The 12,930-nt window shown below is 38.3% G+C and overlaps 1 protein-coding gene across 2 annotated transcripts; it reads right to left on the reverse strand.

Annotated features, from left to right (window-relative positions):
- Positions 1-1,275: 1,275 nt before the first annotated feature.
- Positions 1,276-12,371, reverse strand: Med18 (mediator complex subunit 18). 2 transcript variants are annotated; one of them, XM_015485405.2, is made up of 3 exons: positions 12,232-12,371; positions 11,530-11,674; positions 1,276-2,396 (listed from the first exon to the last, which is right to left on the reverse strand). In XM_015485405.2, exons 2-3 carry the CDS (start codon positions 11,600-11,602, stop codon positions 1,843-1,845), a joined length of 627 nt encoding a protein of 208 aa, XP_015340891.1. In that variant the 5' UTR covers positions 11,603-11,674; positions 12,232-12,371; the 3' UTR covers positions 1,276-1,842. The 2 variants fall into 2 exon arrangements, with proteins under 2 accessions (XP_015340891.1, XP_048671957.1); XM_048816000.1 differs by having other exon boundaries at positions 12,247-12,344.
- Between the last annotated feature and the right edge of the window lie 559 nt (positions 12,372-12,930).

A 12,930-nucleotide genomic window follows, 5' to 3' on the forward strand; every position in this document is an offset into this window, starting at 1 on the left:
AAGATAATTACTCTGTACCTGTTTACAAAATGGGTCTTTTTATTTATTTATTTAGTAATGGTGCTAGGTACCAAGGTCTCAGGCACTCTAAGGCAAGTGCTCTGCCACTGGCCCCAAAGGGTCTGGTTTAACATAAATAAAGAACTTGGGTTAAGCTATGGAACCAACCTGGGTGCCCGTCAACAGATGAATGTGAATAAAGAAAATGTGGTACATACACACAATAGAATATTACTCACCCATAAAGAAGAATGAAATTATGGCATTTGTAAACTGGAGACTATCATGACAAGTGAAATAAGCCAATCCCAAAAACCAAAGGCTGAATGGAAGTTCACTGGATTTTGTGAAGTTCATTCTCCTTTGTCTAAAGGAGAATGAAGGGAACAGAGGGAGGATGTGACTAGCAAAGATAGAATGAATCAAACATAACTTTCTTATGTTCATATATGAATACATGACCAGGGTAACTCCACATCATATACAATCACAAAAATGGGAAGTTATACCCCACGTATGTAGGTAAAATACATTCTACTGTTATGCGCAAAAAGAACAAAAAAATAAAGAATTTAGGACAGCACTGTAACATGATTAGAACCCAATAAATGTTTTTTTTTTTTTTTTTTTACATTTACAAAAGAACACTATAGATTAATATCCTGGGAAATAAACAGAAACCTAATATGTATGAAATGTTTTTATAAAAACAAATATATAGCTGGGCACAGTGGTGCATACCTGTAATCCCAGCAGCTGGGAGGCTGAGGCAGGAGAATCTTGAGTTCAAAGCCAGCTTCAGCAAACAGGCACTAAGCAACTCAGTGAGACCCTGTCTCTAAATAAAATACAAAATAGGACTGGGGATGTGGCTTAGTGGGTTCAATCCCCAGTACCCCCCCAAAACCAAAACAAATATATATGTGTATATATATGTATGTACATAAATTTATAAAAACTAAAGACTAGAAAGCTATATACCAAAATAGTGTATTTCCTTAGATATTATTTTTACTATTTTGTACTTTAAAATGTCTCATCAACAAATGTGCCACTTTATGATAAGTGAGAACTACCATTTTCATAAAATTAAAACTGAGGGACTAGAGGTATAGCTTAGTGATAAAGTACCTGCCAAGCATGCTTGAGGCCCAGGGTTTGATTTTGAGCACCACAAACAAACAAAAAATTAAAACTAAGAATTACCCTTATTGTTGCTTCAACTTCTAATGAATCTCCCCTGAGGGTATAAAATAAGAGACCAAAGAAGCAGAATTATAGACATTTTTAAACAGCTTTTATTACTATTCAACATAAGCTCACAGGTTCTGTTACAAACCTTACACATAATAATTAAGAGACTTTTCTTTCCAAAGCTAATTTGTCCCAGTTTCCCTTCTTTATGCAGAGGGATTAGACATATTCTGTGTTATCCTGAGCCTTTAATTTAAAAAGGCTGCCATGGTTGGGTGTGGTGACACACACGTGTAATCCCAGCGGTTTGGGAGGCTGAGGCAGGAAGATACCAAGTTCAAAGCCAACCTCAGCAACCTTAGGGAGACCCTAAGCAACTCAGCGAGACCCTGTTTCTAAATAAAATACAAAAAAGGGCTGAGAATATGGCTCAGTGGTTAAGCGTCCCTAGGTTCAGTTCCAAGTACCAAAAAATAAAAATTTTTTTTTAAATAAAAAGGCTGCCATGAATATGAAACTTCACGAGGAATACACTGCAAAGAACCAAGTAAATTCTCACTGTCCTTCCTGAGCAACACCTGGCTGGCAGTGGTAAACTGGGGCATTTATAACATCTTTTTTCTAACATATGAGGACAGACTGTCTTAGTCACATAAGCCTTTTGGGGTCTATTTTCTCCAGGTGAACCAGAGGTTTCAGCTGCTCAGCAAAGTTCCTCATGTCATCAGAGACCACGTCCTGCCCGGCTGGTGCAACAACACTTAATTCCACAAGATAGGAGAGCGACAAGGCTTCAGTGCTGTCTGTGTTCCCTGGCACCAGGATGCGGAAAATCTTGTATACCATAATCTTCATAATGCCCTTACGAAACAAGTGTCCCTTGGCAACAAACTCATGGTCCATGCGGAAGCCCATTTCCATCAAGAAATCTGTGAGGTTTTCAGATGTGGCAATGTCCACACAGTTTCGCACCAAAGCGTATCGGTTCTTGTCTCCCATTTCTGGCTGTCCCAGGTAACGCAGATGCCAGGGTGCCCCTGCTCTATCCATAGAGCGCCGGGCCCTCAGGACAAATGGGCTGGCTTGCTGGCCCTTCAGGAGGAATACCATCTCATGGTCAAGGAAAGTTTCAGGTTCCATGTTGTCACATAAACCACGAAGGCGGTGGATAAGGCTTTCCAAACTGTGGTCTAAAACACTTCCTAAAGAGGGAAAAAGCACTATTAAATCTCAGCTTTCATTTTGGGTCAAAGAATTAGCAAAGGATTATTTAAAAAAACAAAACAAAAATCTTAAATGAAAAACCCAACAGTTTAGTGTAGTACTATGTAAAACACAGGCCTAATATATAAGGAGTTATATTGCCAAGCTATTGTATAACATTATGAGAAAGTTATTTCCCTTTCTTTAGGATCTCCCTAGAAATGCTAATGTCCAGAAGTTCTTGCTCCTTGGCCTCGGAGCCTTTAAAAGACAACGGTGAGAATGTCGTTTATTTTAACAATCATATTTGTGGGATTGATTTTTTTTTTCTTTTTTGGTGTTGGGGAGTAAACCCAGGGCCCCACTCATGCTAAGCAAGTGCTCTATCACTGAGCTATACCCCTGGCCACAATTATCTGCTATTTCCAGCAAGTTTTGTTTTGTTTTGTGCATGTGTGCGTGTGTGCGTGTGTGTGTGTATAGTGCTGGGTACTGAACTCGGGGCTTCACTGCATGCTAGGCAAGTGCTCTACCACTGAACTATAACTCCAGCCCCATAAGTCTTCCATTTATGTAAGAACATATAAAGTTTCTTTTTTTTTTTTCTTTTGTGATGCTGGGGATTAAAGATTGAACCCAGGGCCTTGTACATGCTAGGCAAGCGCTCTACCACTGAGCCACATCCCCAGCTCTAAAATTTCCATTTTATATATTTTTTGAAAAGACAATGAACTGCTTCATAAAAACATTAATCTTAGTCTTCATTTATTCATCCTTCTGGCAACATTTAACACAGTTGTTACAAATTATACCCTTGGCCTTTAGGACACAAATCACTCTTGGTTCTTCACCTAACTAAGTGACTATTCCTTTAAGTTTTCTCTGCTTAATCTCTTCATCTTGCCTAAATGATGGAAGGTCCTACAACTCATTCCTGGTCCTTTTCTCTATCAATAGTCTCTTTGCTAGGCATGGTGGCACATGCCCATACTCCCAGCAATTCAGGAGGCTGAGGCAAAGGATCACAAGTTCAAGGTTAGCCTCAGCAACTTAGTGAGGGCCTAAGCAACTTAGTGAGACCCTATCTCAAAATTTAAAAATAAAAAAGGGCCAGGGATGTAGTTTAGTAGTAAATCACCCCTGCATTCAAGCCCTGGTACCAAACAAACAAAAAAACACCAAACACCCCCTTCCTCCAAAATAAGTCTCTTCCTTCCTTGGTGACCTGAGTTGATCCCATAGCTTTAAATACTATTTTATTTCTTGAGACTCCCACATTTAAATCATGAACTGTAGACTCATATATCCAAACTGTCTACTTGATTTTTCCATTTGGATGCCTAACATACATTTTTGTTGTTGTTGTTTCCAGGGATTGAACCCAAGGGCACTTAATACTGAGCCCCATCCCTAGAACTTTTTATTTTTATTTTGAGACAGGGTCTCACTAAGTTGCTTAGATGATCCCAGGTTTCATAATTATCTTTTTTTTTTTTTGTAGTTGAAGATGGACAGAATGCCTTTATTTTATTTGTTTATTTTTATGTGGTGCTGAGGATCAAACCCAGTGCTTCAATGTGCTAGGCAAGCACTCTGCCACTGAGCTATAGCCCTAGCCCTCATAATGACTTTTAAATATTACTTTCATTTCCTTGAATCTGCCAAGCTCTTTCCTGCCTCGTGGTCTTTGCATTTGATCATCCCTCTGCCCTGATAACTCTTTTCCCTAATCATCTCATTTTCATCCTTTGGATCTCAGCACAGGTTCATCTACTTAGACCTTTTCTGACCACTCCAGCCCCTCAGTTCGGTTTTCCCCCAACCCTCCCCACCAATTATTCTATCATCTACCTTTTATTTCCTTGTATTTCTATTTTTTTATTTACTTTTTTATTTTTTGTTTTCTCTAATAAACTGTAATCTCTGTAAGGTCAGGGCCTCCTACTGCCTAGCACAGTGTGCCCTGGCACAACTCTTGAATAAATCTTCAATCACATGCTTACCAGGACCTGGTAGTCCATTGCTGTACTTAGAACCCTGTTTGTTTTCAAATATTCAGTCTTTTGAATCTTACTGTTAGTTTTTGCAATATAGTGACATTTTGTAGTGATCTAAAGAAAGTGTTGGGAATATATGAAGGAAGAACATTTTTAGCATAAGGGATAAGAGAAATACATTGCCAAATACTTGTTATTTTCAGACAATAGTAGGCATGTCATTCTGGCTAAAGAGACTGATCAAGGGGGAAAGTGGGAAGAGATAATGTTGGACAGATAACAGAGAACATAATATGTAGGATCTTGTAGAAAATGGTCTAGATTATATTTTATTTTAAATCACATAGGAAACTGGAGGGTTCTGAGCAGAGGATTTATTTGCCTTATATTTTATTTATTTATTTTTCATATTTGCCTTATATTTTAAAAAAGACCACTTGCCTATTGTGTAGATTAAAGAAGACGAGGTTGATGAACCAGGCATGATGGCACATGCCTATAGTCCCACTTATTAAGGAGGTAGAAGGATCACTTGAACTCAGGAATTCAAAGCCAACTTAGGCAACACAGCAAGACCACATTAAAAAAAAAAAAAAAAAAAAAAAGGCAAAGGTGGAGACAGGTTACTGCAAAGGCAAGGCAAAAAAATGAAAGCAAGTTGGACCAGGTAGAAATGATCAAGGGGGTGAAAGGTGGATTTTGCTTTTGTTTTAGAAATGTGGATTAGGTGGATATAGGATGTTGGAGAAAGAAGTCAAAGATGATTCCATGGTTTTTGGCCTGGGAAGATGAAAGCTGAGAGTTGCCATTTACTTTGATGGGAAGACTACAGGAGAAATAAGATTTTGAGGTGGAAAAATCAACAGTTTGATATTGAACAGGTTAGGGTGAAGATGTGTGTTAGGAGCAGGGTGTGGTGGCACAAACCTAAAATCCTAGCAACTCAGGAGGCTGAGGCAGGAGGATTGCAAGTTCAAAGCCAGCCTCAGCAACTGAGCAAAGAATTTACAGCAAGAAAGCCTGCACTACAGAACATTCTTGGCAAAATATTCCACAAGGAGGAAATGAAAAACAACAATGAAAATTTGCAGAGGGAAGAACTATAATAAAGGAAAAGCCAATCAAAGGAGAAACCAAGTCAAGTTAATGCAAAAATAAACAAAAATGACTGGAAATACAAATCATGTCTCAATAATAAACCTGAAAGTTAATGGCCTAAACTCACCAACCAAAATACTGGTAGACTGGATTAAAAAAAGGACCCAACAATATGCTGCCTTCAATAGTCTCAACTCATAGGAAAAGATGTTCACAGACTGAAGGTGAAAGGTTGGGATAAAATATACCATTCACATGATCTTCATAAACAAGCAGGGGTTTCCATTCTCATATCAAATAAAGTATACTTCAAGCCCAAGTTAACCAAAAGGGATAAAGATGGTCTTTTCAGGAGCTGGGGTTGTGGCTCAAGTGGTAGTGTGCTCGCCTGGCACTGGGTTCAATCCTCAGCACCACATAAAAATAAAATAAAGATATTGTGTCCACCTTAAAAAAAAATGGACATTTCATACTGCTTAAGGGAACCATACATCAACAAGACATAACAGTTATAAATATACATGCCCTATATCCACCTAATCCACATTTCAATGGAGCCTCTATCTATGTTCAAGAGTCAAAGAGACCACAACACAATAATTCTGGGTGACTTTAGCATACCTTTTTCACCACTGGATAGATCTTCCAAACAAAAGCTAAACAAAGAAACTATAGAACTCAATAATAAATCAATAACTCAGACTTAACTGACATATAATAGAATATATTATCCATCAACGAGCAAATATATTTTCTTATCAGCAGCACATGGATCCTTCTCTAAAATAGACCATATATTATGCCACAAAGCAACTCTTAGTAAATACAAAAAAGTAGAGTTACTACCCTGCATTCTACCAGACCGTAATGGAATGAAATTAGAAATCAATGATAAAATAAAAAAATAAAAGCTACTCTGATACCTGGAGACTGAATAAAATGCTACTGAATGAACAATGGATTGTAAAAGATATCAAGGAGGAGATTAAAAAATTCTTCGAGGTAAATGAGACACTGATACAACATATCGAAATCTCTGGGACAGTATGAAAACAGTTTTAAGAGGAAAATTCATTTCACGGAGTTCATTCCTTCAAAGAAGAAAATGTCAACAAATAAATGACCTAACATTACAACTCAAAACCCTAGAAAAAGAAAAACAAATCAATTTCAAAAGCAGTAGAAGACAGGAAATAATTAAATTAGAGATGAAATCAATGAAATTGAAACAAAAGAAACAATTGAAAATATTGACAAAACAAAAAATTAGTGCTTTGAAAAAATAAATAAAAATGATAAACCATTAGCCATGCTAACGAGGAGAAGAAAAGAGAAAATTCAGATTACTAACATCCATGATGAGAAAGGAAATATCTCAACGGACACTACAGAAATTATTTTGAAAATCTGTCCTCTAATGAAACAGAAAATATCGAAGGCATCAACAAATTTCTAGAGGCATATGATATACCCAAACTAAATCAAGATTATATACACAATTTCAAGCAAGGAAATAGAGGACACCACCAACCAAGAAAAGCCCAGGACTACATGGATACACAGCTGAGTTCTACAAGACCTTTAAAGAAGAACTAACACCAATACTCCTCAAACTATTTCATGAAATAGAAAAAGAGGGAACACTTCCAAACTCATTCCATGAGGCCAATGTCACCTGATTCCAAAACCAGACAAAGACAAAGACACATCAAAGAAAGAAAACTCAGAACAATATCTCTAATGAAGATAGATGCAAAAATTCTCAATAAAATTTTGGCAAACTGAAAACAACAAAAGCATATCAAAAGATAATGCACCACGATCGAGTAGGGTTCGTCCAAGGGATGCAAGGTTGGTTCAACATACGGAAATCAATAAATGTAATTCGTCACATCAATAGACTCAAAGATAAAAATCATATGATCATCTCAATAGATGCAGAGAAAGGATTTGACAAAATACAGCACCCCTTCATGTTCAAAACACTAGAAAAACAGGGATGTCAGGAATACAACATTGTAAAAGCTATCTATGCAAAGCCCCAGGCCAACATCATTCTAAATGGAGAAAAATTGAAAGCATTCCCTCTAAAAACTGGAGCAAGACAGGGATGCCCTCTTTCACCACTTCTATTTAACACAGTTCTTGAAACTCTAGCCAGTGCAATTAGACAGACGAAAGAAATTAAAAGGATATGGATAGGAAAAGAAGAACTCAAATTATTTCTATTTGCCAACGATGATTCTATACCTAGAAGACCCAAAATATTCCACCAGGAATCTTCTAGAACTAATAAATGAATTCAGCAAAGTAGCAGGATATAAATCAACACCCATAAATCAAAAGCATTTCTGTACATAAATGACAAATCCTCAGAAAGAGAAACTAGGAAAACCACCCCATTTACAATAGCTTCAAAAAGGAAAAAAAGAAATACTTGCAAATCAACGAAAGAGGTGAAATACCTCTACAATGAAAACTACAGAATGCTAAAGAAAGAAATTAAAGACGACTTTAATTTTTAGTCCTTGGATAGGCAGAATTAATATTGCCAAAATGACCATATTACCAAAAGCACTATACAGATTCAATGCAATCCCAATCAAAATCCCAATGACACTCCTCATAGAAATAGAAAAAGCAATTATGAAATTCATCTGGGAAAAATAAGAGACCCAGAATAGCCAAAGCAATTCTTAGCAAGAAGAATAAAGCTGGTGGCATTACTATTCTAGACCTTAAACTATACTACAGAGGAATAGTAACAAAAACAGCATGGTATTGGCACCAAAACAGACCTGTAGACCAATGGAACAGAATAGAGGACACAAAGACAAACCTACATAATTACAGTTATCTCATATTAGACAAAGGCGCCAAAAACATATATTGGAGAAAAGATAGCCTCTTCGACAAATGGTGCTGAGAAAACTGGAAATCCACATGTAACAAAATGAAATTAAACCTCTACCTCTCACCATGCACAAAACTCAACTCAAAGTGGATTAAGGACCTAAGAATTAAACCAGAGACCTTGCACCAAATAGAAGAACAGGTAGACCTAAATCTCAATCATGTCAGATTAGGCCCCAGCTTCCTTAATAAGACTCCTAATGCATAAGAATTAAAACCAAGAGTCAATAAATGGGATGGATTCAAACTAAAAAGCTTCGTCTCAGCAAAAGAAACAACCAGTGAGGTGAATAGAGAACCTACAGAATGGGAGCAAATCTTTACCACAAACACATCAGATAAAGCACTAATCTGTAGGATATTTAAAGCACTCAAAAACCTTAACACAGAAAAACAAATAACCCAATCAATAAATGGACCAAGGAACTGAACAGACACTTCTCAGAAGAGGACATACAATCAATCAACAAATATATGAAAAAATGTTCAACATCTCTAGCACTTAGAGAAATGAAAACCAAAACTTTCATCTTACTCTAGTCAGAATGGTAACTATCAAGAATACAAACAACAGTAAGTGTTGGCAAGGATGTGAGGGAAAAGGCACACTCATACATTGCTGGTGGGACTGCAAATTGGTGCAGCCAATCTGGAAAGCAGTACAGAGAATCCTTGGAAAACTTGGAATGGAACCACCGTTTGACCTAGCTATCCTCAGTTTATACCCAAGGGACTTAAAAACAGCATGCTACAGGGACACAGCCACATCAATGTTTATAGCAACACAATTCAAAATGGCTAAATTGTGGAACCAACCCAGATTCCCTTCTCTAGTGATTAGTAATATCGAACCTCTCATATGCTTGTAGGCCATTTGTATGTCTTCTTTGCAGAATTGTCTATTTAGCCTTTGCCTACTGTTCTTTTTTTTTTGGTCCAACAGCTAGCATATGATTTTATTTATTTATTTATTTAAATTATTTATTTATTCTAATTTATTAAATGATGGCAAACTTTGGTATATATACACAATGGAATATTACTCAGCATTAAGAGAATAAAATCATGGCATTTGCAGGTAAATGGATGGAGTTAGAGAATATAATGCTAAGTGAAAAAAACCAAAGGCCGAATGTTTTCTTTGATATGAGGATACTGAATCATAATGGTGATGGGGGGGAGCATGAGAGGAATGGAGGAACTTTAGATAGGACAAAGGGGAGGGTGGGGAAGAGAGGGGGCGTGGGGATAGGAAAGAAGGTGGAATGAATTAGACATCACTACCCTAAGTACATGTATGAAGACACGAATGGTGTGAAAATACTTTATGTACAACCAGTGACTTGAAAATTTGTGCTCTATATGTGTAATATGAAATGTAATGCATTCTGCCATCATATAATAAATTAGAATAAATAATTTAAATAAATACAATCATATGCTAACTGTTGGACCAAAAAAAAGGAACAGTAGGCAAAGACTAAATAGACATTTGTATGTCTTCTGCAAAGAAGACATACAAATGGCCTACAAGCATATAAGAGGTTCGATATCACTAACCACTAGAGAAATATAAATCAAAACCACAATAAAGCCAGGCACAGTGCCACACACCTGGAATCCCTATGGCTCAGGAAACTGAGATAGGAAGATTGGGAGTTCAACGCCAGCCTCAGCAATTTTTTTTAAGGGGGCAGGTACTGAAAAATGAACCCAGGGGTTCTTAACCACTAAGTCCCATCCCCAGCCCTTTTTTATATTTTATTAGAGACAGGGTCTCACTGCATTGCTTAGGGCTTCACTAAATTGCTGAGGCTGGCTTTAAACTCACAATCCTCTTGCCTCAGCCTCCCAAGTCACTGGGATTATAGTCATGAGCCATCAACCCAGCCAGCCCCATTATATTCTCTAACTCCATCTATTTACCTGCAAATACCATAGTTTTATTCTCTTTTATTGCTGACCCTATCTCTAAATAAAATATACAAAAGGGTATGTGGCTCAGTGGTTAAGCACCCCTGGGTTCAATCCCTGGTACCAAAAAGAAAAAAGCACAGGCTGGGGCTGGGGCTGAGAGGTAGAGCGCTTGCCTAGCACATGTGAGGCGGCTGGGTTTGATCCTCAGCAACACATAAAAATAAATAAATAAAATGAAAAGATATTGTGTCCAACTACAACTAAAAAAAAAAAAAAAAAAAAGGTTATTCTGGCCAGGTGTGGTGACAAATCCCTGTAATCCCAGCTACTTGAGAAGTTAAGGAAGGGTAATACAAAGAAGGATGGCAAGTTCAAGAGCAGCCTGAGGAATTTAGAAAGACCCTGTCTCAAAATAAAAAATTTTAAAAGGGCTGGGGTTGTAGCTCAGGGTATAGAACTTGCCTCACATGAGTAAGACCCTGGGTTGAATCTCCAGTATGGAAAAAAGAGGGAGAGAGCGAGAAAGCGAGACAGCGAGAGAGATAGATATGGAGATTGATTCTGTCCTATATCATAAAATGGATGAATCCCAAGTACATTACGCTAAATGAAATACGTCAGTCACAAAAAGACAAATACTGTATTATCCCACTCATATGAGGTATCTAAGATATTTGAAATGAGAAAGTAGAAAGATAGTTGCTAACGCCTGGGAGTAGAAGAGAGGGGAAATTAGTATTTAATGGGTATAGAGTTTCAGTTTTGCAAGATGAAAAAGTTCAACAGATATGAGGTGCAACATTTCAAATGTTATACTTGCAAATTTATAGTGCTTAATGCATTTGAAACCATATTTTTAAAATATTGTTTTAGTTGTAGTTGGACACAACACCTTTATTTTATTTTTATGTGGTGCTGAGGATCAAACCCAGCATTCTACATGTGCTAAGTGAGCGCTCTACTGCTAAGCCAGGACGCCAGCCCCTTGAAACCATAATTTTAAGTTTAAAATAATTTAAAAAATAAGGAGCTGGGGTAGAGGTTGTCTACCATGCATGAGGTTCAGTGTTCAATCCCCAGCACTGCAGAGGATGGAAATTGTCTGCTGAGTGTCAGAAATTATGCAGGTTACCTTTGTGTAAGTCTTTCATATCCACAGAAGCTGAAAAGAGGAAAGCAGGTAATCCCAGCTTTCTGGTTTACTTACCCTGAAGCAGGTACTCCATCATGTTAATGGTGCCCCCAGTAACAGGCATCATGGTAACTGGGGGTGCCTCCATGGTGTCTGTCTGATTAATTGAAGACTACAGAACTGGACTCAGAGCACCCAGTAAGGTAAGGCACAGGATACCCTGGAAAAGTAACATTTGTTTATACATCAGAGATGGAGAGATACCAGGTTTGCATGGCATTGGCCCTGGAATCAAGATTAACTCATTCAAAACTTTTTGAGTATCCCCTGATGTGGCCAGTTCCAGGAACTGACGATATAGAAATATACAAAGAAAATTTGACCATGGAGTTACAGAGTAACATTCTAGTTTCAAGTTCTAAAACCTCAAAAAGGTATCTGTTCAATCTTGAGGAAGTCACGTAACCTCTCACCGTCTTTTCCCTATAAAATGGGGTCAAGGATACTAACCCTCCGGACTACGTGGCTCAAAAGACATAACAGACATTCAATTACATTCGGAAAACCTGAAAAGTGACTTTAGGGATCTTGTCTTCCCTTCATTTTACAGATTAGACACAGAGACACGGAGAGGGATACAAGGCAAGTCACAGTGCGCATCAAGTCAGTGGCAGAGCCTGCGGCCGAGTAGGAGAGAGCCTCGCGGAAGCATAAAATTCTTTTATAAAATGATAGTACAGATCGTCCTAAGCCGGCATCCTGGACGTGTGCACTTACACTGGAGAAACACACCTCCGCCCGCGCTCCGCCCGCAGAGCCTTTGAGCGACAATTACTCCCCAGACCTCAGAATACAGGAGCCTAGCAAAACACACCACGAGCATAACCGCCCCGCCTCCTCCTCTTCCCACTTCCGGCAGGAAGCCGACGTCGCGCAAACGAGGCGAGACACTGCCGCCTCGCGACGTAAGGGTGCCGAGAGGGTCAGAAATTGTTTCTTTGCGGGCAAGCGGAAACGCATGCGCAAACATGCGGCACTGGTTTGTACAGTAACTGCTCTGTGGTGGCGGAGGAAGCTTGACGTCATAGGTCCTCATCCAAGAAAATATTTATTTTTTTCCAAGTTCGATGACCCAGAGATGTTTTTGTGTAGGAGATCTCTTGGAACTGGTAGAAGGGAAGAAAGAACTTACGTTTAAACTTTGATCACAGAAACGCTGACTCGGACAAGAAAGGGAGCTTCACGAAGAGAAGGGGAGAATGTTATAAAACAAAGACCTCTTTTTATTAGATACCTGAAGGTGAAAAGGAAGACGCCCTATATTGCTTAGCATAATGTTGTGAGCAACTGGGGATCTCAGCAATATCCTTTTTTTTTTTTCACTTTGCTATGGATATTAACCTCAATTTTAAAATACTGGGGAGTGGCGTGCACCTGTAACTACTCAGGAGGCTGAGATGGGGTGGCTTGAGCCCA

The sequence above is a fragment of the Marmota marmota genome, unplaced genomic scaffold (genome assembly GCF_001458135.2).
Source record: "Marmota marmota marmota unplaced genomic scaffold, marMar, whole genome shotgun sequence".
Classification (NCBI taxonomy): Eukaryota; Metazoa; Chordata; class Mammalia; order Rodentia; family Sciuridae; genus Marmota; species Marmota marmota.

Excerpts from the sequence above, each read along its gene's own strand:
- Med18 (XM_015485405.2), bottom strand. The coding sequence starts at position 11,602 with ATGGAGGCACCCCCAGTTACCATGATGCCTGTTACTGGGGGCACCATT. Across the intron at positions 2,397-11,529 it reads GATGGAGTACCTGCTTCAGG|GAAGTGTTTTAGACCACAGT; the intron begins GTAAGTAAACCA and ends TTCCCTCTTTAG.